General features: G+C 52.8%; 4 protein-coding genes across 5 annotated transcripts in view; 3 read left to right on the top strand and 1 right to left on the bottom strand.

The window, feature by feature from the left end:
- Positions 1–3,844, top strand: part of WDR62 (WD repeat domain 62) — a 42,743-nt gene extending 38,899 nt beyond the window's left edge. The window contains exons 24-32 of the mRNA XM_032323598.1: positions 95–198; positions 553–663; positions 960–1,094; positions 1,369–1,480; positions 1,595–1,736; positions 1,818–1,878; positions 2,048–2,701; positions 3,244–3,407; positions 3,503–3,844. Of these exons, the coding sequence (XP_032179489.1) occupies positions 95–198; positions 553–663; positions 960–1,094; positions 1,369–1,480; positions 1,595–1,736; positions 1,818–1,878; positions 2,048–2,701; positions 3,244–3,407; positions 3,503–3,763 (1,744 nt within the window). The 3' untranslated portion in view covers positions 3,764–3,844. The remainder of the gene's footprint in view (positions 1–94; positions 199–552; positions 664–959; positions 1,095–1,368; positions 1,481–1,594; positions 1,737–1,817; positions 1,879–2,047; positions 2,702–3,243; positions 3,408–3,502) is intronic.
- A 2,173-nt stretch (positions 3,845–6,017) lies between these two features.
- OVOL3 (ovo like zinc finger 3) lies at positions 6,018–8,454 on the top strand. The gene is made up of 5 exons (XM_032323771.1): positions 6,018–6,167; positions 6,733–6,876; positions 6,951–7,015; positions 7,748–7,949; positions 8,195–8,454. Exons 2-5 carry the CDS (start codon positions 6,783–6,785, stop codon positions 8,401–8,403), a joined length of 570 nt encoding a protein of 189 aa, XP_032179662.1. The 5' UTR covers positions 6,018–6,167; positions 6,733–6,782; the 3' UTR covers positions 8,404–8,454.
- Positions 8,455–8,456: 2 nt separating this feature from the next.
- Positions 8,457–9,884, bottom strand: POLR2I (RNA polymerase II subunit I). The gene is made up of 6 exons (XM_032323777.1): positions 9,579–9,884; positions 9,446–9,500; positions 9,065–9,138; positions 8,903–8,977; positions 8,755–8,806; positions 8,457–8,558 (listed from the first exon to the last, which is right to left on the bottom strand). The coding sequence occupies exons 1-6, from the start codon at positions 9,635–9,637 to the stop codon at positions 8,496–8,498; spliced, it is 378 nt and encodes a 125-aa protein (XP_032179668.1). The 5' UTR covers positions 9,638–9,884; the 3' UTR covers positions 8,457–8,495.
- Positions 9,885–10,015: 131 nt separating this feature from the next.
- Positions 10,016–20,612, top strand: TBCB (tubulin folding cofactor B). 2 transcript variants are annotated; one of them, XM_032323762.1, is made up of 6 exons: positions 10,016–10,398; positions 10,917–11,060; positions 15,050–15,146; positions 15,784–15,975; positions 20,116–20,188; positions 20,347–20,612. In XM_032323762.1, exons 1-6 carry the CDS (start codon positions 10,285–10,287, stop codon positions 20,459–20,461), a joined length of 735 nt encoding a protein of 244 aa, XP_032179653.1. In that variant the 5' UTR covers positions 10,016–10,284; the 3' UTR covers positions 20,462–20,612. The 2 variants fall into 2 exon arrangements, with proteins under 2 accessions (XP_032179653.1, XP_032179654.1); XM_032323763.1 differs by lacking the exon at positions 10,016–10,398 and adding an exon at positions 10,466–10,634.
- Positions 20,613–22,546: the final 1,934 nt, after the last annotated feature.

Raw genomic sequence — 22,546 nt, 5'->3', positions numbered from 1 at the left:
GGCACACATGTCTAGGGCCTCGGCGAGGTGCATGCCAGCTGCTTACTACCTAGCATGTTCTCATTCCCTCGCCCCACCCTCCCTGGCACTGCAGTGAGTACAGCACAAAGGACATCGAGGGGGAGCCCAGAGACCAGCAAGGTGACTCCTACCTCAGAGTCTCCTCCATCGGCCCGAAGGATCAGGGCCCACCTGAGGGTGAGTGGCAGCAGGCAGAGACCCCGCAGTAGTCTGTTTGTCCAGCCAAAGCCCCTTTCTGGGTATTAATAGTGATCCTGACTCAGTCTCCCTAAAACTCAGAGTCTATCACGGAGGCAGACATGGTCCCTGCTGTGACCTGAGGGTTCTCGAGCCCAGCTGCTCTACCGGCAGGAGCCCAGCTCTGTCACTTCCTCGAAGTGTAAACTTGCTGGTCCATAAAAATGGAGAGTGGGTATCATTACTCCCATTCTCCAGATTGGAAAACTGAAGCCCCGGGACCCTGAGCCACCTACCTGACTCCCCCAGTGAGGGTCTGGCTTTTGGCTCCTGACTCACGCTCTGCCCCTCCAGACTCGGGAGAATCTGAGGCCGACTTGGAGTGCAGCTTCACCACCATCCAGTCCCCCCCTCCACAGCCAGCCCCGGATCCTCGTTTTGACATGATGATGCCCCCCACGCCAGGTGAGCAGGGCCCAGATGTGAGAAGATGGTGCATGGGACTCACTAGGGGATGGTCGTGCTAGATAATCACTTTCCCCACATCAGCCCCGCACTTAGTGCCCACTAAGCCTCCGTTTCCTTGCCCAGAAGGTGGAGCCAATAGCTTCTCCTCGGTCTAGTGGTAACAGGGTGTGTGATGGGCGAGTCCAGTTTTCTCCATTGTTAAGTGTCTGGCGTCTTTGTCTGGGCGTCTGCTGTGACTCACGGTGTTGACAATTCTCTCCTCACCCCCTTCGCCTCCCTTCGCCTCTCCCCAGGATGCCCAGGTACCACAGAAGAGTTATCCCAGCCCGAGGTGCCAGGCATACCCAACGGCTCCCTGCCCCAGACCCCTGAGCAGGAGAAGTTCCTGCGCCACCACTTCGAGACGCTCACCGACGCTCACCCCGAGGGTAGGGCCCTGCCAGGGCAGGCCAACCAGTGCTGGGCACGGCGTGGGTGTCTCGGGTAGGGCTTCCTTGCAGGGCTGGCAAAGGTGGTAGGAAGGCTTTACATTTTCTTGTAAGGACCAAGCCGTGCAGGCTCCTCTCCCTGCTGTGTTTGCTCCCCGGGCGCGTGTGTGGTTTGTTGACGGTGTTTCTGGGGATCCACCTGCTGGTGGCTGCCTTCCTGGGCCCAGAGCTGGGTGGCTGGAGGGATTCTGAGGGCTCCCTGGTCATCTTCTAGAACTCTTTCATGGATCCCTGAGAGACTTGGAGGCCTCGGAGACCGAGGACTTCTTCAATCCCCGGCTGAGCATCTCTGCCCAGTTCCTTTCACGCCTCCAGAAGACATCCAGGTGAGAGCGGGTGAACCCTCACTCCACCCCCATCTCTCTCTATCCCCCAGGGTGGGGCTGCATCCCCTCAGGGACCCTCAGGACAGCAATGACTGCCTGGTTTCCTTCCCACAGGTTCACCCACAGCTTCCCTCCCCAGCTGCCCCTGCACCTGGTAAAGTCTCCAGAGGTCAAGTTCACGGATCTGGGGGGCAGCCAGTCCAGAGCAGAGCCTCTGAGAGCAGGCACTGGCTACACCTCCCCAGGAAGGACCAACGTGAGTACTGGGACCACCTCCCTCAGGACTTGGGGCTGGGAGCCCGGAGGCTTTGTCCTCACCTCATGGCTGTGCATGCAGGTCCTTACTGGGAAAAAGGCTGAGGAGCCCCTTGAGACCTTGGAGGCCTGGTGTCCACTGAGTGAGTGCCCGCCCCCCGCAGGCAGACAAATGGCCCTGGATGCCCATTAGAACCATGGGGCAGCAGGGATGGGCAGTGTCCCCTCAGACCCCGAAGCAACCTGGGGAGGGCCCCCATCTATCGGCTCTGTGCCTGGGCTGTGAGAGTGAACTGACCACTTCCTTTACAGCCCCCTGCCTCCCAGGCCGGGCGCCCTGTGCCCCCTCCTCCTCAGCACTGCCCACTGACGGGAAGCCTTCGACGCCCACAGCGCTTCCCACTCCAGGCCTGGCTCAAGGTGTCCACAGCCCCTCCACCCACCCCTACATGGAAACCACAGCCAGCTCCCGTGCCAAGATGTCACGCAGCATCTCCCTCGAGGACAGTGAGGGCCCTGTCCTGGCTGAGCTAGCCAGGCCCCTCCACCGGCCCTCCTCCATGGGGGACCTGGTGTCCTTGGGTCAGGAGCTCCAGGCCATCTCCACCATGGCAGCACCCAGTTCTAACAGCGAGAGCCAAGAACCTGCCTTGTCATCCTGGGGCAACCACGAGGCCCGGGCCAGCCTGAGGCTGACCCTGTCAAGCATCTGTGACAAGCTCTTGCTGCCCTCTCCCCCACTGGAATCTGTGGCCACCCAGCCCAGTGTCACCGTCACAACAGCCACCTTCCCAGTCCCCAGCCCCGTGGACGCAAGCTCCCTGAAGATCCACAATTCCACCTTCCTCCCAAGGCTCCTGGTCCCTGGGCCCCTCAACACCCCTGCCCACCCCCATAGCACCCCACTTCCAGAGGCCAGGCCTGGAGTCCCTGGCAGTGTCAACTCCTTCCTGGAGCCCACCTCTTGTAAGTACCACTCTTGGGGCAAGGGACTGTCCCCCAGGCTCTTCCCATGTACAGCTGGCTTAGCTCCAAAGATGGCCCCTTGACCCGGTCACAGGGGTTGCTCCATTCATTTATTTGTTTGTTGGTTCATTTAGATATTTAGTGAGCACTTATGTGTTGGGCTTTGTTCTAGACCCTGGGCACATGGGGCATGGTCGTCAACAAGACTACGAAGAGTGGACACTTTCAGTGGGGAGATGGCCAGACTAAATGGAAAGCAAAGTGTTAAGAGTATCCCAAAGGCGTATGTGCTAAGGACAGAAATAAGAGAAAGGGTTTAGGGAGTGAGAAGTGGGGGGCAGTGGTTACAGTTTTAAGCAGGATAATGAGAAAAGGCTTCAAGGAGTAGGGGGCATTTGAACAGAGTGGGAAGGAAGTGAGTCTTAGGGGACTGAGGGAAGCCTTCCAGGCAGAGGGACAGCCGTTGAGATCAGCCCGGCCACTCTAGCCTCTCTTAGATCAGCTAAAAAGTGGAGGTGTCTTTCTCATTCCCTCCCCTCTAGCCCCAGATGCCCTCAGTCTGGTCCAGGGCAGCCCTGGACACTGGGAGGAGCCTGGGGTGCCGGCCAGGGTCTTGCCCCCAGCTCCCCTTGAACTGAGCAGCGTGAGCACCGTCGTGCATAGACTGCAGACTGCCTTCCAAGAAGCCCTGGACCTTTACCACCTGGTGAGTGCAGCCCTGGGGCCAGAGGAGAGGGCTGGGCGGCTCCCCTGGGCTGCTGGGGCTGGGTGGCCCCTGACAAGTTTGGTACCCCCTTGCAGATGGTCTCCAGTGACCCTGTGAGCACTGACCAGCAGCGGCAGGCACGGGCCGAGCTGGCCTCTACCTTTCTTTGGATCCGTAACCAGTTAGAGGCCAGTGATTGGCTGGTTGGGACTGACGTGGCCCAGGCCCAGCGCAGCCCGGGTGCCCCCTCTCCAACAACGCTGTGCCCCCTGGCCAGCCCAGATTTGCACGCCCTGCTGGAACACTACTCAGAGCTGCTGGTGCAGGCCGTGCGGAGGAAGGCACGGGGAGACTGAGGGCCGGCAGCCCCCTCTCCACAACAGCCCTGCTGCTTCGGAAGAACTAGGTGTCTTAAGCAAATAAACCGACAGCTTAGAGGAATGGTTCCTGGTGCCTCTCGGGGTGCCTGCACAGGGCCCCCTCACGTGGATGCTGGGGAAGGAGGGTGGACAGCAGTGTTGTGTTGGGCCAGCTTGGGGAACGTGGGTCAATGAACTTTGGAAGGGATGACATCTGTATGCAGCAGGTGTTGGCCACCTAATGTTGTACCCTCACCTGCTCTTCCTCTTCCTGTCTCACCTGGGGGACATCAGCCCCAGCGCCTGTCTTGTTCAGGACTCCACCAGTGGGACCAACATTCCCAAGAAATTTGGGAACTGCAATAATGACGATCCCAACACCTGGATCCCATGTCGTCCATCCCCACAGAGCTGCTCTGGAGTCAGCTGGGGTCCTTGCCCAGGGGGGAAGGAGGGGCCAGCTATTTTCCCAAGGAGGGGCCAGCCCTTCCTCCCTGCCCCCTTACTGGTGCCCAAGAACCCACAAGATCCACTGCCATCACTATGTGCCAGACTCTGGCTCCCAGGGCACACACTGCCCACTGGTTCGTGGCCCCCAGGCCAAGCCCAGGTTGGATCCTATGAGGTCCAGACTTTTGTCCCTACCTGCAGCAGTGGAAATAAAGGAGAACCCAGCAAGCTTACTGACTGGATAATCGGGCAGCGTGCCCAGACCCTCCAGCAGCTGGGACAAGGAATTCTCTCCCCAGCGGGACTCTATCCAGATTCACCCCATGAGCTCCCAGCTGTGGTACCAGCTTCCCCAGGCAGCAGGCATCTAGCCATGTGGTATGTCTGCCAAGAACTGTGACCACTCTTGTGACCACAAAAGCCCCCACTGTCCCAATTCTCTATAAAAAGGAAGCTGGCAGGGGAGGGCCCTCTGCTGTCTCTGGAAACATTGACACACATCACAACAAATCGTGCCATTTGAAAAATCCTGCCAGGTACCTGTCTGTTGCCAGGGGTAGGGAGAGGAACAAGACAAGCAAAGCATCTGCCCGCATGTTATTAGCTTTCTAGAAAGCAAAACAGCAAAACAGTATCTGTAGGTAAGCTGTGGGAGTTCACTGTGCTGGTTGGATAAGCCAGGGGAAGGTCTTTGTGGGGTGACATTTGAGCTGAGGCCCAACAGAAGGCACAGGTCACGTGGACATCTTGGGAAGGTATCCGAGCAGAAAGAACAGCCAGTACAAACACTCCACTGGGGGGGATCAAACATATGGAAGGAATGGAGTGAGGAGAAAGGGTAAGAGAGGAAATGGAAGAATGGGGTTCAAGGGGCAGGGCCCTTTTGCTTCATGACATTTAAATCCAAGAACTATTCACAACACAATTTTCCCCCCTAAATAAGATGCCTGACTTTGTTATTTGAGGCGACACCCAGTATTGTTAATTTCTCAGAGTCCCTCCCCCTGCCCCACCCTACAGGTGACATATCCCTGGAGAACTGCTCTCTTTGTCCCTGCCTTGCCTGGCCACAGTCACCAAAGATCTCTGTGCCAAGGCTTGGCATCCAGGCCCCTGAACACCCAGAGAACCATCTTGAGCCTTTCCCTTGTGGACTGTACCCCTCCTCCCACCCCATATCATAATTAAGCCTTCAAAGCTCAAATAGCAAACAGCTGGCTCATGGGGGCCACGCTGCAGGGACGTGTGTTAGTCTTGATTATGTTCCTGCTCTGCTCCCCTCTGAGGCTGAGTTCCACCCTCCAGCTCATTCCCTCAGCTGCCATTCCAGCACTCGGCAGCACACCCTCACCCAAATGGAAGCAAAGGCTCAAAGAAGGACAGCAGCCAGGGCAGTAAAAAAGGTGCTAATAAGCCTTCGCAGACGCTTCCCCTTTCAGAGCATTTGCAGGCAAGAAGAATGGAGATTGCTTTGATAATCTTGGACCAACCATCTCTCCTGGCCATATCGCTGTTCCAACAAAATTGGGTTCTGGGTACAAGAGGAGGGTGGGCTGGTAGAGAGGACCCAGTGTGTCTGCCTTGGTGGTTCTGTGCTGTCACTGGTATCTCTCCCCTCTGGGCTAAGTTACATGTTCATTCTTAGTGCATGTTCATTCTTAGTGCTGAGCTAGGCCTGGCCCATTGCTGGAGCTCAAGAAGTCGCTGACTGGATAAGCGAGAGGAAGTAATGCAGAGAATGTTCAAAATCCTTAACTACCGGTTCAGAGGTCAGACAATGACCAATCTAGAACACAGATTCACTTGAATGGTGGGGTTCTGGGAGCCTCTGGTGGTTTCAGGTGACCCTTTTTGGCTCCTGGACTGTGGAAGAGTGGGGAAGTGGTGTCCCAGGCAATCACTAGGAGCTGGACTATGAACACACCAGCATTTTAATACCTGCTACACCCAGGTGTGTACAGTGTGGCTGAACGTCAGCTCTGGGCATCTGAAAATCAGAAAGGTAGAGCTTCCTGTTGGAAGATGCATAGCCTACATTCAGCCCCGTTGTCCTTCATTCCTGCACCCTGCTGTCCCTCCGTCCTCTGGAGCAAGCAATCACAGCCACTCCTCACCCTCGCTTCCTCAGAGAGCTGCTGTGATTTGAATAACCAAGCAGGCTGCTGGATGTCCGGCTGGTAACTGATTTGCCTGGCAAACAGACCCTCAGGTCCTTGGCCCTGCTGCTACTGAGAAGACAGCCTCCCTGCACTTCCAGGAGCTGTCTAGGTTCCAGTCTTGCCCTTGCTTAAGGTTCTTGTGGGTCCTACTGCTTGGCCACCCCTGGTGTCCGGCGAGTGTCCTCAGGAACCTGGTTTAGGAGAAGGGGGAGGAATGGTGGTCCCATGGCAGAGTAACTGGAGCCAGCTATGTCAGCTCCCTGGGCTGGTCACAAAATTTGCATGGAGAGAATAAGGCTCCGCAGGGCTCCCTCCTCCCTCTAGTCATCCGGGGCTGAGGCTGAGGCGTGACTGCAGGTGGAAGAAGCAGTCATCTGCGTGGGGCCATATCACCATTCCTGGAGGTGATGCCCCGTGCCTTCCTGGTCAGGAGTCGGCGTCCACAGCCACCCAACTGGGGCCACCTGCCTGATCAGCTCCGGGGAGATGCCTATGTCCCAGGTGGGCCCCTCACTGGGACTTGAGGTGAGGGGTAGGTGAGACACAAAGCATCACCGGCTGGCTTCTCTCCTCAGACTGCAGCAACCAGCGGGGCCCACCAGCAGACCAGTCTTCTGGCCTCGGGGACTCTTGGGTAGCGGTGAGTCTGCAGCTGGACCACAAGACCCTGCTCAGTTTCACCCCTGCCCGCTCTCAGCCTCAACAGAACCTCACTGCCCCCTACTTCCTGAGCCCATTGCATATGCCCCTCCAACCTCAGGACCTTTCCACGTATTATTCTCTCTGCTGGGAATGCCTTTCCTAATAGAGCACCCCGTAGGCTTCATCCCAGGCCCCACTTCCTTAGGGTGGGCAGTCACAGCTCCTACCCCAAGATCCCTCTGTCTAGTGGGGCAGAACAAGATTCAAGTCAAGTGGATGGTGAACTGCTTTATGGCAAGTCAGAAAAGGTGACAGGAGCACCATGGGGGAAGACAGGGGCTTCTCAGAAGGGATTTTCAGCTGTGCATGCCCTGGAAGAAGGGAAGTACCAGCCCGAATATAAATGCAATTGGGACTATTTCAGTACATGTTGAAAGGCAGTAAGTGTTCTAGGCAATGGATATTTACCAGGACAAAAATTCCATCCTTCCTGGAGCTTTTAATCTGGTGGGGGCTACAGGGATAGACATAAAATTAGAAAAATCCATGCTACGTTGGAAGATGTAACATGGAGAAATATAAATCAAGGTCAAGGCAATAGGGAAAGGTCAGGGAAAGCCTTTGCACACATAAATAGCAGTCTCTGGCCTTCCCAGACCTCCTGGGTTCCCAGTTCCAGGGATTGTATTTGCTCCAACTGGGGAGTCTAACTCCCATGTCCCTCCCACAGCCCATGCAGGACAGTCTGGCCTCCACTCCCAGGGGCCCGGGGACCCTGCGCTGCCCACTCTGCCCCAAGGCCTTCCCCCTGCAGCGCATGCTGACTCGGCACCTCAAGTGCCACAGCCCTGCGCGCCGCCACGTGTGCCGCTGTTGTGGCAAGGGCTTTCATGATGCCTTCGACCTCAAGCGCCACATGAGAACGCACACCGGTAAGGAGGGGCAGGGGCAGGGGCAGGGGCAGGGCAGGGCTGCTGGACTCCAGCAGGGTCTGGAATTAAATGGGAAAGAGATGCCCGGGCTGTGGAGTTTCCAGTGTTTGTGTTTATGGGACGGACACAGGCAGAGTCTGAACAACTTAGAGCAGGAATGTGGGAATGCTCCTGGAGGGCAAAGTGGAGAGACTTTGGTTTGGAGGCCATTGCCCTGTCTGTCCTCTCCCTCTGCCCTTCTGCAGGGATCCGGCCATTTCGCTGTGGAGCTTGTGGGAAAGCATTTACACAGCGCTGCTCCCTAGAAGCTCATCTTGCCAAGGTGCACGGGCAGCCGGCCAGCTACGCTTACCGGGAGCGCCGGGAGAAGCTGCATGTGTGTGAGGATTGTGGCTTCACCTGCTCTAGGCCGGACGCGTACCTGCAGCACCGGGCCCTACATCGTGCTGCTTGACAATGTGCATCTCACACAACCCACGAGAGGCAAATAAACGCAGGAAACGCACGCACAGAACGCAGTATTTATTACACTCGGGAGAGGATAGTTCACTCGGTCCAGCGGTGACCACAGTGTGGGGCCGTGCATACATAGTACAAGCGCATGGCGTCCTGGCAGAAAGGGTGCACGGTTAGGAAGGTACTATGGAGCGGTACAACACCGGAACCTCCATCCAGCAGACCCGCACCCCAAGATAATAGGCAAAGGGGCCCTCCCCACTGGTAAGGGTGCCCCCAATATTGATATCCCTGCCCCCAGGGAGGACCAACGCTGGGACCCACAGAAAGCCTTCCTCCAGCCACTCACCTCGGCCCGGGCACTATGTGACTGGAAGAACACCGCCTCCTTGTGGCCACACCTGGGAGGACAGTCAGCCATTCAGCCAACCATACCCGTCCCTCCTTCACCCAGTGAGGACGAGCCACTCCATCCCCAGTACCAACAGCGTGCTCACTTTTGGCACGGGTGGTCCTCGGTCCGCGGCAACGTGGGGTCCTGGGATACGTCAGCGATGATCTGGGTCAGTTCGCTGAAGGAACAGAAGGTGAATAATTATGCCCAGTCCAAGCCTCCCAACCCCAAAACCCCATCCCCAGGCTTTAGTGCCGCCACTCACTCCACTTCGTGCGTGATCTTGTTGACGTAGATGCAGCTGTTGTCGGCTTCCTGCTGGTAATCACAATTCCGGCACTAGGAGAGGGCGAGTGTGGCGGGAAGGGGGTCATGGAGAGATCAGGGAAGGGACTGGAGGGGAAGGCTGGGTCTTCCCTGGAGGGAATGACTAGAGCATGGAGTCTCGTTGGGATAATGGGGTATATTGAGAATCACTTCAGGGATGGGCAAGACAAGAGACTGGGTTCACTCGGGGGATAAGAGGCGAGATCAAAAGGCGTAGGAGGCGTGAAAGGAGTAACGGTCACGTGGAGTAGGTTGGGGTCACACTAGGAACAGATGGCCGTTCTGGGAAGCACCGGAGGCTCCGCAAGCTCGTGCTCACCGCGTAGAGCAGAATGCGGTTCTCCTTGTCCTCCTTGGGATAAAGCATGTTGTTACTGTGGGGAGGGGGAAGTCAGAGGTCAGTACTGGGGCCATTATTTGCTCCCCCTACACACTCGCAGGCCCAGCCTCACCATTCCTGGCAGAATCGAATACCCACGAAACCTGGCTCGTAGGTCCCGTCTGGTTCCATAGCGACGCACTGCCCGCCAAGCACGCCTTCCGCACTTGCTCCGCCGGGCGACCGGTCGCGGGAAGGGTCAAGTCTAGTGGCTTCGCCAAAGCGGGGCGGAGCTACACACTTGTACTGTCTCTTGGTACGGGGCTTTGTACTCGGCTCTCTGCACTGAGGTTCGACTAATTAACTTGCTTCAATTTTTTTATATCCTGCGGTAATTGTTTACAACTCCTGAGCCTCGCTTTCCCCGTTCGTCGAATAGCAGGGTTCGAGAGCCAGGAATATGATGCTTTACGTAATATGCAAGGCGCGGGGCTGGCTGAAGGCCAGTGCACATGCGCAAACGAGGGTTCTCTCGCCAGTCCTTCCCCTGGGCTTCGGCCTCGCCTGCCGGGGCCGTTTCCCGGGCGGCTATTGGAAGAACTGTGCACGATGGAAGACCTCTCAGGATTGGCTGGGCCTACCCAAGGCTACGGGAGAGCCCTCTTCCTGGCGTGGGAAAGAGACGGTGGCGATTGGCGGACCCTGCTAGCGGGAGAGCATGGATTGGCTAAATCGGGAGCAGGGGGAGGGGCTGATATCCCAGAAGCGGCGGCGGCGACGGCTGCGGAGCCGGTGTGAGGCGATTGACCGGGCTGCGGACCCCGGCACGGCGCGGCGAGATGGAGGTGACGGGCTTGTCGGCGCCCACAGTGACCGTTTTCATCAGCAGCTCTCTCAACAGCTTCCGCTCTGAAAAGCGGTACAGTCGCAGCCTCACCATCGCTGAGTTCAAGGTGTGGCCGTGGGGGCGGGGTCCGGAGGGCGGGGCGTAGGGTTTGAGGGGGCGGGGCAAAGAAGAAATGGAGGGGCTTCGCGAACGCCGAGAGGGGCCAGAGATCTACCGAGGTTGAACTGACTGCGGTGACTGGGCCCCGGCGGGGTGGGGCCAGAGGGAACCTGAGATTCCAGAAATTGGGGGCGAAGCAAGGGAAAATCAGAGGTTGCATAGGGCGTGGCCAGGGATAACCAGGTGGGTCCTAAATGGTAGGTTTCTTGGAGAAACAGGGATGGGATGATGGTTGTTACAGGGGCGGAGCTTAGGGACACCTGGTTGGCTCAGCTGGTAGAGCTGGAGATTCTTGATCTGGGCTCGTAAGTTCGAGCCCTGTGTTGGGCGTACGGTTTACTTTTTTAAAAAACATAAAATAAATTTGCAAGTACGTACCTTAAAAAAAATAAAAACGCAAGGAGTGGAGCCTCAGGGCAGAGGATGGGGCCGCTGACAGCCTTCCACCGACTGCTCCCCTCGCAGTGTAAACTAGAGCTGGTGGTGGGCAGTCCTGCTTCTTGCATGGAACTGGAGCTGTATGGACCTGACGACAAGTTCTACAGCAAGCTGGATCAGGAGGACGCACTGCTGGGCTCCTACCCAGTAGACGACGGCTGCCGCATCCACGTGAGACCTCCCCTCCATTCATTTATGTATTGAACAAATACTTGCTGTAGGTTGCTCTGTGTGATAACCAAAATAGGCCCGACTCTCATGGAGCCCCGCATGGAGAGAGACAGAGCCATCACTGGACAGTGACAGCCAGAGTAGTCCAAACCGGACTGGGAAAAGGCCAGGGAACTGGGGGCCCCCAGAGAGGTACCTGACTCCTCCTGGCAGTATCAGAAAGGGCTTCCTGAGGGGCGGGATGCCTGAGCTGAGACCTGGGGATGAGGAAAGGGCAACTTAGGATAAGGGGTGGAAGGGCCCTGCCAGGTGGAGGCAACAGAGTACAGAGGCATATTGTGAGGTGGGTCAGGGTGAGTGATGAGATTGGATGCAGTGGGAGAAGTTGGAACACAGAGGACCTCTGCATACATCAACTCACATCCTCTCTGTGCTCCCCTTATTCCTCAGACAACCCAGCATCCGAGGTGACCTCCACCTCAGGGCCTTTGCAAGTGCTATATACACTGAGCCTGCGTGGTTCCTTTTTATAGGGAGGCTTATTCCTCCCTTCCTCACTCCTGGAGGGTGTGAAGCCATCTCTGATCTCAATATAAAATTTAAATCTCCTCTCTTTTCCACTTTACTTCGTTTTTGTCCTTAGCTCCTAGCACCCTGGGACATACTGTGCATTTCCTCCAGCACCTGGAATAATGCCTAGTCCAGAGAAGGTGCTCAATGAATCACTGTTGGATACTGAGTTGAATCCATAAGACTTGGAAGATGATGTGATTAACCCCATTTTGCAAATGACAAAACTTAGCTTTAGGATGGAATTTACTTTCCTAAGGATGAACTACAGTTAGAATTTTCACCTCAGTTTGCATGACTCTGGAGGTCATTGTGCTCAGAGAACTGGTTCTTTTTTTTACCTCTTAAGTGTTCATTGAGCATCCATGTTATGCCAGGGGTATAGCTATGAGCCATGTCTGAAGCGGTCTCCGTTTTAGTTCTGTCCAGTGTGTGAGATAGAGGTTAGCTAAATACTTATAGGAACAAATATGAAACAGAGACACGAGGGCCATATAGGAAGAGATCACAGAGCTGGGAGAGCCGATACTGGGGGAACGTGACGTATCAATGAGGTCCTGGAGGACTTCCTGGAAGAGGCGATACTTGAGCAGAGACCTGGAGAATAGGAAGAGTTAACTGAGGAAGGGAAAACAGTACTCCAGGAAAAGGGCACATCATATGCAAACACTGAGGTGAAAGGGAGCACAGGTAAGTACAGGGACTGAAGAGTGGCAGAGGGAAGTGAGAGTCAGGGGAGGGCTCTGAACCAGGGCAGTCCAGGTCTGACTTAGGTGTTCACAGGCTCCCTTTGACTGTGTGTGGGGAGCAGACTGCAGTAGACAGGAGGAGCAGGGAGACTGGGGAGGGGGCTGCTTCCAGAGTCCAGGTGGTGTGATGGGGACTGGATCATAGTGGGAGCAGGGATCATAGTGGGGACTTTGGATTTACCCAAAGTCTACCTGGGCAGCCTCAGCCTCCAGATGTTGATGGGTCAGGCTCGAGTCATGGTATCCTCAAATAGGAGGTTTTCACACATGGATTCAGGTGTAGACAGGCTAACTTCTGAGGTCATTTGAGGAAGGTTTCCTAGAGGTGGAGCCTCTGGGGAATTTATATTTGTTTTAAATTATTTTTCTGTTTATAAATATTACCTGTGTTTGAAGTGCCTCACTGGCTCAGTCGGTAGAACATGTGACTCTTGATTTCAGAGTCATGAGTTCAAGCCCCATGTTAGACACAGAGATTATTTAAAAACAGGTTTTTTTAAGTATATATATATAATATATTACCTGTATTCGTTGCTTAAAATAATAGCCACCTCAAATTTACAAGATCCTTAATACAGAAAATAGAAATTCTTAGTGATCCTGACCAGAGAAAAGGGCCATTTCTTTTTTTATTTTTTTTAATTTTTTAATAAATATATAATGTATTATTAGCCCCAGGGGTACACGTACCCTCCCCAATGTCCATAACCCCACCATCCTCTCCCTAGCCCCCTCCCCTGGCAACCCTCAGTTTGTTTTGTGAGATTAAGAGTCTCTCATGGTTTGTCTCCCTCTTTCCTACCCGCCAAACCCCACACGTTGCATCTCCACTTTCTTGTATCAGGGAGATCATATGATAGTTGTCTTTCTCTGACTGACTTACTTCGCTAAGCATAATATCCTCTAGTTCCACCCATGTCATTGCAAATGGCAAGATTTCATTTCTTTTGATGGCTGCATAATATTCCATTGTATATGTCTAACACATCTTCTTTATCCATTCATCTGTTGATGGACATCTAGTTTCTTTCCATAGTTTGGCTATTGTGGACATTGCTTCTATAAACATTTGGGTGCACACGCCCCTTCAGATCACTACGTTTGTATCTTTAGGGTAAATACCCAGTAGAGCAATTGCTGGGTCATAAGGTAGCTCTATTTTCAACTTTTTGAGGAACTTCCATGCTGTTTTCCAGAGTGGTTGCACCAGCTTGCATTCCCACCAACCGTGTAGGAGGGTTCCCCTTTCTCTGCATCCTCACCAGCATCTGTCATTTCCTGATTTGTTAATTTTAGCCATTCTGATTGGTGTGAGGTGATATCTCATTGTGGTTTTGATTTGTATTTCCCGGATGCCAAGTGATGTGGAGCGCTTTTTCATGTGTCTGTTGGCCATCTGGATGTCTTCTTTGCAGAAATGTCTGTTCATGTCCTCTGCCCATTTCTTGATTGGATTATTTGTTCTTTGGGTGTTGAGTTTGCTAAGCTCTTTATAGATTTTGGATACTCGCCAAAAGGGCCATTTCTAGTCTCTGTGTTAGCCCAGTGGCTCAGGCCTAACACCTCACAGTCTCTGCTCGCCCCTCTCTTTCCCTCACACCTGTATCCAGTCTGTCAGCTATGGACTCCACCTCCAGAATCTATCTGCAGTCTACACTCTCCTCCCCCACTGCACCTGCCCTGGCCCAGCCTCCATCCTCTCACTCCTGGACCCCATAGCAGCCCTTGGTGGTGGGGGGCGGTGCCTGTAGTCTACTCCCCACCTGCAGCCACAAGGCACCAGTGAGGCCCTGAGTCAGGGTCAGGGCGCTCCCAGCTCAGCCTCCCTGGCTGCATCTCAGTCTGGTAAAAGCCAAAGTCTGCAGTGATCTGTTGTGTCTCCCACCTCCCCTGGCTCTCCACTCCAGCCACAATGGCATCCCTGCTGTTCCTGAAAAAGGGCTAAGGACATTTCTGTACCCAAGACTGGGTGCCTTTTGTTCCTTCTCAGCCTTTAGGCCTTGGCTCAGACACCCTGTCCTTTCAGAAACCTTCTCTGACCACCCTCTCATGCTCCTAAGCCTCGTTGTTTATCTACATAGAACCTTGTCATCATCAGTGTTGAATAGATACCTGTGTTTGTTGAGGGTCGGGCTCCCAGCAGAAGGAGCACTCCTTGTGTCCCCAGCACCCAGCCCAGAGCCCAGCTGGGGGCCAAGAGCATAGCAACAATGAGTGAATGAATACTGGAGGTGGGACAGGAAGAGATGCTTCCGGTGTGGAGCTTGGGGCCAGCTTAGCGGGTCCCAGAAGCCCAGAGAGGGCAGATGGGCTGCCCAGAAGTCTCGTGAGCAAGACCTGAGCTTGGCTCTTTAGTTCCAGTGCCTTGGGAACCATCAGTGGGGATGGTGGCAGCATGGGGGGATTGTCTGGGAAAGATCCAGCCTCTGAGGGCTTAGATGGGGTGGAAGAAGGGGAGATGGCCAGTGTGGCCACCTTTTCTCATCCCTTCTGCTAGGCTCAGGAGAGGAGAGAAGGCCTGGGTAAAGGTGAGGCTAGAGGACTGTGGTCTTTCCCCGATGGAGAGACTTAAATCCAGGGAATGCTACAACGTGCAGTCCCCTGCCCCCAGCGTCCCACGTTTCCCAGGCCAGGTCCTGCTCCCCACTGACCTCCCTCCCCTCACTACAGGTCATTGACCACAGTGGTGCCCGCCTTGGGGAGTACGAGGATGTGTCCAAGGTAGAGAAATACCAGATCTCACAAGAAGCCTATGACCAGAGGCAAGGTACAGCCACAGAGGGATGGATGAGGGCTTCTGGGGGCCACAAGGGGTCTGTGTGGGTGGACAGAGGTCGGGGGAAGACAGGGACACTGGGGAGGTCGGTGGTGTGGGCAGTGGGGACAGACAGACATGGCAAGTAGAGGTCGTGGGATGCAGTTGGTGTGTGGACAGATAGGACTCGGAGGGGTACAGGGGGTGGGTGTGAATGGGTGCTGGGAGGTGTGAGGGAGTGTGGGCCAGCAGATGGGGACGTGAGAGGGAAGTTTGGGGTAGAAGGGTCCCACATGGGGGGCATAGTGTCCCATGGGGGCATGAGCAAAACGGATCAGAATGTGTAGTGGGTAAGACGAGGAGAGGCCGCATGGAGGGACTATGATGCTGAAGGGACACGGGAAGATGGTGTAATGGGAAGACTGGAGGCAGGCACCTTCCTTTAGTTTCTGGATTGTGGCACAGCCCCAGGGGTCTGGGGGAGAAGCCGGGGCTCTAATGGGAGACTCAGGGCTTGGGCGGCACCCCTCTGACACCCAAAAGATTTTCTCTCTGAATGTCGGCCCTGTGTGACTGGAAGGTGATCCCATTAGGCCAGAGGCCACACCAGGAAAACCATGTCTAAGCCTGTTCCCCACCCCACCCTCAGACTCAGTCCGCTCCTTCCTGAAGCGCAGCAAGCTAGGCCGGTACAATGAAGAGGAGCGGGCACAGCAAGAGGCCGAGGCCACTCAGCGCCTGAATGAGGAGAAGACCCAGGCCAGCGCCATCCCCGTGGGCAGCCGCTGTGAGGTGCGGGCACCTGGGCAGCCCCCTCGCCGGGGGACCGTCATGTATGTAGGTACGTGCTCCACGGAGGCCTTCTGCTCGGCCCTGAGGTGGGCTGTGCTCCGGCAGGGGGGACAGACCCAGCAATGACAGTGACAGCGCAGAGTGTTCATGGCAGGGCAGTGGGATGCAGAGGCAGGACATCGTGCGTTGTGATGGAGGAGGCCAGAGGGATCCGTTCTGAGGTGAAGGCACAGGGTACACTGTCAGAGCTGAGATGGGGAAGGCAGAGGCCTGAGGTGATGGGGGGTGGGGGGAGGAGGGAAGCTTGGTGGGGCTGTGTGAGCGGAGAGGCAGCACCACACCCGCCCTCGAGAGTGATCCTAGAGGCTTCCTAGGGGGAGGAAAGCGTGAAGGGAAGGGTGCTCCAGCCAGAAGACATGGGGGGTGCAAAGGACCAGGGAGCAAGAACAGGCTGGGCCTGTCTGAGGCAGGAAAGAAAGTCAGCTCTCGGGGAGGAAATGAGGGAAGAGGTATGAGGTGAGGTCGGGGCAGGAGTGAGGCCAGACCATGCAGGCCCTAGAAGACAGTGGAGAGTAGTTGAGGGTTTTTTGGTTTTTTGTTTTCAGTTTTTTTTAATTTTTTTGGTAAAGATTTTATTTACTAGAGAGCACGAGCAAGTATAAGCAGCAGAGAGGGAAAGAGGGAGAAGCAGGCTTCCTGCTGAGCAGGGAATCAGACCTGGGGCTTGATCCCAGGACCCTGGGATCAGGACCTGAGCTGAAGGCAGCTCCTTAACCAACTGAGCCACCCACGCACCCCGGATTTGTTTTTTGTTTTTTTTTTAATAACAGCTTTGTTGAGATATAATTCATATACCATAAAACTTAAAGCATACAGTTCCCTGGTTTTAGGCACGTTCACAAAATTGTGCGGCCATCACCACAGTCAATTTTAGAACATTTTCATCTCCCCAGAAAGAAACTCCATAAGCATTAGCAGCCACTCCCCATTTCTGCAACCTCGACTGCTCCAGGCCTGTGCCGCCACTAGTCAGTATCGTCCCTGTAGATCTACCTGTTCTGGACATTTTATATAAATGGAGTCCTGTAAGACATGGTCTTTCATGACTGGTTTCTTTCACTGAGTTCTCAAGGTTTTTATGTGTCAGTGCTTTGTTTCTCTTTATAGCCAACCCATGCCGGGTTGACTGAATATACCACATTTTACGTATCCCTTCCTCAGTTGATGGATGTGTGGGTCCTTCCAGCGTCTTGTCTATGACGAATAATACTGCTGTGGACATTCTTGTATAAGCTTTTGTGTGGACACGGATTTTCATAGGCACTGCTGGGTCACAGCGTCACTCTGTGTAACCCTCTGCGGAATTGCACCTGGTCATCGTCACACCAGCCACGTATGAGGGCCCTGGCTTCCGCACACCCTCGCCAACATGTTTATTGTCTGTTTTTTTAATAATAGCCATTTTAGGGGCGCCTGGGTGGCTCAGTTGGTTAAGCGACTGCCTTCAGCTCAGGTCATGATCCCAGGGTCCTGGAATTGAGCCCCGCATCTGACTTCCTGCTCGGCGGGACCCTGCTTCTCCCTCTCCCACTCCCCTGCTTGTGTTCCCTCTTTCGCAGTTTGTGTCTGTCAAATAAACAAAGAAAAATCTTAAAAAATAATAATAATAAAATAATAGCCATTTTAGTGAGTACGACCTGGGACAGCAGGTGGGTTTGATTTGCATTCCTTTGATGGCTAATGAGATCGACCATCCTTGTAGGAGCTATGGGTATGTCTTACTTAGAGAACTTTCTATTCAGATCCTTCCCCCATTTTTTTTAACTGGCTCATTTAGTTTTCGTTGAGTTGTATATTAGTTTCGGGGGCCGCCATAACCGAGGAACCACACACTGGATGGCTTAAGTGACAAAAATGTGTTTCTCTCAGTTCTGGAGGCTGGCAGTCCCAAGACCAAGGCCTTGGTAGGTTTGGTTTCTTCTGAGACCTCTCTCCTTGGCTTGAGATGCTGCCTTCTTGCGGGGGTGGGGGGAGGTGTTGCCTCACGTGGTCTTCCGTCTGTGTGCAGGCACATCCCCGGGGTCTCTTTGTGTGTCCAAATTTCCTCCTCTTATAAAGACACCAATCAGATCAGATTATACCCACCAATGGCTTCATTTTAACCTAATCACCTTTTTGAAGACCCTGTCTCCAAATACAGTCACATTCCGAGTTACTGAGGGTAAGGAGATCACCATGTGAATTTTAGCAGATGCAGTGCAGCCCATCAGTTGTAAGAATTCTTTATATATTTTCTAGATACAACTCCCTTATCTAATACATGATCTACAGATATTTTCTCCCATTTTTTTTTCCCTCCCATTCTGTAGGGTGTGGTTATCTTTTTTTTTTTAATTTTTTATTTTTCATTAACATACAATGTATTATTATCCCCGGGGTACAGGTCTGTGACTCGCCAGGTTCACACACTTGGGTGGTTGTCTTTACTTTCTTTTTTTTTTTTTTTTTTTTAAAGATTTTATTTATTTATTTGACAGAAATCACAAGTAGACGGAGAGGCAGGCAGAGAGAGAGAGAGAGGAAAGCAGGCTCCCTGCTGAACAAAGAGCCCGATGCGGGACTCGATCCCAGGACCCTGAGATCATGACCTGAGCCGAAGGTAGCGGCTTAACCCACTGAGCCACCCAGGCGCCCCTGTCTTTACTTTCTTGATAGTGTTCTTTGAAGCAGAACATTTAAAAATTTTTATGAAATCCAATTTATTATTTTCTTTGTTGCCTACACTTTGGGTATTATATCTAAGAAACCAGTGCCTAATATAAGGGTTTACTCCTGTATTTTTTTCTAGGAGTTTTATAGCATTATGTTTTGTATATGAGTCTTAGATGTGTGGTTTTTTTTTTTTTTTTTAAATTTTATTTATTTGACAGAGAGAGAACACAAGTAGGCAGAGAGGTAGGCAGAGAGAGAGAGGAGGAAGCAGGCTCCCTGCTGAGCAGAGAGCCCGATGTGGGACTCGATCCCAGGACCCTGAGATCATGACCTGAGCCGAAGGCAGCGGCTTAACCCACTGAGCCACCCAGGCGCCCAGATGTGTGTTTTTTTTTTAAAGATTTTATTTATTTATTTGACAGACAGAGATCACAAGTAGTCAGAGAGGCAGGCAGAAAGAGAGAGAAGGAAGCAGGCTCCCCGCAGAGGAGAGAGCCTGATGCGGGGCTCGATATCAGGACCCTGGGATCGTGACCTGAGCCGAAGGCAGAGGCCCTAACCCACTGAGCCACCCAGACGCCCCTTGGATGTATTTTTGAGTTAGCTTGTGTGTGTGACATGAGTTGGGAATCCAACTTTCTTCTCTTGAGTGTGGATATCTAGTTGTCGCAGAACTATCTGTTGAAAAGACTATTCTTTTTTTGGGAGCCTGGGTGGCTCAGTGGTTTAAGCCGCTGCCTTCGGCTCAGGTCATGATCTCAGCGTCCTGGGATCGGGTCCCGCATCGGGCTCTCTGCTCCGCGGAGAGCCTGCTTCCCTCTCTCTCTCTCTGCCTGCCTCTCCATCTACTTGTGATTTCTCTCTGTCATATAAATAAAAAAAAAAAAAAAAAAGACTATTCTTTTTTTTATTTTTTAGATTTTTTTCTTTATTTATTTGACAGAGAGAGAGATCACAAGTAGGCAAAGAGGCAGGCAGATGGGGGAATGGGAAGCAGGCTCCCTGCTGAGCAGAGATCCTGGTGTGGGGCTCGATCCCAGGACCCTGAGATCATGACCTGAGCCAAAGGCAGATGCTTAACCCACTGACCCACCCAGGTGCCCTGAAAAGACTATTCTTAACTCATTGAATAGTCTCAGCACCCTTGTCAAGAAATCATTTGGTCATAAGCAGTGTGGGTTTTATGCCGAATGGGATGGGTGGCCTTTGAGGAATTTGGGGCAAGATATCGGTGCTACTTACTTTAAATTTTTACAAAGACTTCTCTGACTGGGGTGTTGAGTAAATAGGGGATCTAGGTTAGGAACAATGAGACCAGTAAAGGGGGCTACCATATTCGTCCAGGCAGGAGATGGAGGTGGCCCTGGGTGGTAGCAAGGAGAGGTTTTTGCCAGGATAGGCTTTAAACTCAGTGGGTGGGAATGAATTTGGGGTGAGCTGTATCCAGGGGTTTCATTGGGCTTTCCTCTTTGGGCAGGACTCACAGATTTCAAGCCTGGCTATTGGATTGGTGTCCGCTATGATGAGCCACTAGGGAAAAACGATGGCAGGTAAAAAGTGATCCCATTAGGGCACCTGTGTGTGTCTGTGCCCGTGTCTGTGTGTGCATATGTGTGCTTATTCATATAAGGGCATGTGAGTGAGCATCTGGGGTGGGAGCCATGTTGGGGCCCTTTCTGACCACTGCCTCCCCCATCATGCCCTACAGTGTGAATGGGAAACGCTACTTCGAATGCCAAGCCAAGTACGGCGCCTTCGTCAAGCCATCGGTTGTGATAGTGGGGGACTTTCCCGAAGAAGACTACGGGTTGGATGAGATGTGACACCCAAGGAAAGGCATCCCCCTGCTCCAACTAACTCCCCTACTCATTGCCTCTCCCTGTGTGTGCCCGTGGCCCTTCTCCCTGAGCCCATTTTTTTTTTATTCACCTTGCCATTGACTTTTGAGACTCATGCATTAAATTTGCGGGAAACCTAGCAGGTGTTGGAGGACTTTATGATTATAGGAAGGGTGGGGGGGTGGCTGGGTAGGTGAGGATGAAATAGGAGGCTGGGTAAAGAAGAGGTTGGGCAGGGTGAGGCTTAATTGCTTAGCTGATAGCTGGGGCCCATGAGACTGCTCTTTGTCTTTTGTTAGTTACTGTAATGTTTTGCTGTCATAACAAAAGGGACCAAAAAAATAGTGGCTTAAACAGGGTGGTTTATTTCTTATGTAAAGTTTCATGTAATCACCGAGAGCTAGTATGGTGATCCCTCTGTGTCAGAGGTCAGTCTCCACACATGTTATCTTGCTACTCTCCCTTTTTCTTCTCATGATTTCCACATCATCAGCTCCAGGACCAAGGAGAGGGGAAGGGCAAGGATACCTCTTGCCTTTAAGGAGTATGTGCAACTCAAAACTTGTTTCTATTTCACTGGCCAGAATTTTGTCTCCTGGCCACTTGTGGTTGCAAAGTAGACTGGGAAATGTAGTTTTTATTCTGGGCAGCCATGTTCCTAGCCAAATATCAGAAGTTCCTATACCATAGAAGCTGGTCGGAGAAAGGAGAGTGGGGGTCAATGAGCAGTTCCATGACAGTTCCTGTGGGTAGGAGACCTTACCTGGCTCGCTTAATAATACTTTTAAAAAGAAAGAAATCAAAAGACTAGAAGGAGCTTGAAGCCACTTATAGTATTGGTGAGCTGGGCAAAGTAAATTGTGCCTTCCGGTATGTGACTTCTTCCCATGGGGTCCCTGCATTCTGGGGAACTTCGGTCACACTGTGCATGAGTCTGCATGTGCTGAAGCCCCTCTTTAGCTCCTTGAAGTTTTTTCTGGGGTGACACAGATTCTCTCTCACACACGGAACACTGAGATTCACATCAGACACCCACCAGGGATAGATACACACCTGTACATACACACGCATTATTGAAATTGTCGAGGTACAAAAACAAACAAAAAAAAACCCTGGTCACTTTAGAAAAAGATCCCAAGGCTTAGGCTCCTACAGTGTCAGGGAGTTGCCAGAGCGAGGAGCCTTAGAGGGGATGTCCCCCAACTTCTCAACCAGCACCTACCAATTTTAAGTTCACCCAGAGTCCATGAACCCTGATCTCATAAGTCTTCATGTCACTGCAGATGGAAGACAGTAAATATCCAACACTCCACAGTTTTTGAGCCTTTCAATGTATGTCAGGCCTCATACTGGATATGTTCATGAAGTGGACACAGTCCTTGCTTGAGATTTAAAGGCAGACAAACATTGTCTCTCTCTCTCTCCCTCTTTCTTTTTTTCTTTACTGTGATAATAATGAATAAGGTGGCCGGCAGTGGGGGAAGGAGAACAAATCACTAAATCTGCCAGTGCTGCTGGTATGGTAGAAGAAATGGGGATAGAGATGTGAAGAGGAATCACCTGAACAAAAAGGGACAGGGCTTTGTAGGCCCAAAATAATCCCTTTGGTGATTCATGCCCATCAGAAACTTGATCCCTGTGCTAAACACAAACTTAGGCTGAATGCGACCTTTGTCTTGCTGCTGAGCTAAATCAGTAACTGAACGTGCTTAATGGCTTGCTGGAGTTGATTCCTGTACCAATTACAAACTTGAGACTATTCAGTAGGTTAAGAGAGGCGGTATAACCGTACTGAGGAAAAGCACAGACTCTGAAACCAGGCAGCCTGGGTTCAAATCCCAACTCTGTCATGCAGCCCCTGGGGGACTGAACAAGTATTCCTTCTCTCTGGGTTTCAGCTTCATTCCTATAAACCGGGGGCGATGACAGCACTTCCCCCGAACGACTGTTGTGAGCATTAAATGAGCTAATACATAGCTTTATATTAGCTCCACGCACATAGGTAAATGCCTTACTCAGTGAAGACTGGCGATAGGTTTAAGAACGACTACATACGGCCAACATTAGTGA

The sequence above is a fragment of the Mustela erminea genome, chromosome 19, assembly GCF_009829155.1.
Source record: "Mustela erminea isolate mMusErm1 chromosome 19, mMusErm1.Pri, whole genome shotgun sequence".
In the NCBI taxonomy this organism is placed as follows: domain Eukaryota; kingdom Metazoa; phylum Chordata; class Mammalia; order Carnivora; family Mustelidae; genus Mustela; species Mustela erminea.
Note: the sequence above shows the minus strand (reverse complement) of the source record. Positions and strands in the feature narration are given on the sequence as shown.

Coding starts and splice junctions, on each gene's coding strand:
- TBCB (XM_032323762.1), top strand. CDS start 10,285: ATGGAGGTGACGGGCTTGTCGGCGCCCACAGTGACCGTTTTCATCAGC. Junction 10,399..10,916: donor TCACCATCGCTGAGTTCAAG/GTGTGGCCGTGG, acceptor CTCCCCTCGCAG/TGTAAACTAGAGCTGGTGGT. Junction 20,189..20,346: donor CTAGGGAAAAACGATGGCAG/GTAAAAAGTGAT, acceptor CATGCCCTACAG/TGTGAATGGGAAACGCTACT.
- OVOL3 (XM_032323771.1), top strand. CDS start 6,783: ATGCCCCGTGCCTTCCTGGTCAGGAGTCGGCGTCCACAGCCACCCAAC. Junction 6,877..6,950: donor GGGAGATGCCTATGTCCCAG/GTGGGCCCCTCA, acceptor TTCTCTCCTCAG/ACTGCAGCAACCAGCGGGGC. Junction 7,016..7,747: donor TCGGGGACTCTTGGGTAGCG/GTGAGTCTGCAG, acceptor TCCCTCCCACAG/CCCATGCAGGACAGTCTGGC.
- POLR2I (XM_032323777.1), bottom strand. CDS start 9,637: ATGGAACCAGACGGGACCTACGAGCCAGGTTTCGTGGGTATTCGATTC. Junction 9,501..9,578: donor ATTCGATTCTGCCAGGAATG/GTGAGGCTGGGC, acceptor CCCTCCCCACAG/TAACAACATGCTTTATCCCA. Junction 9,139..9,445: donor ACCGCATTCTGCTCTACGCG/GTGAGCACGAGC, acceptor GCCCTCTCCTAG/TGCCGGAATTGTGATTACCA.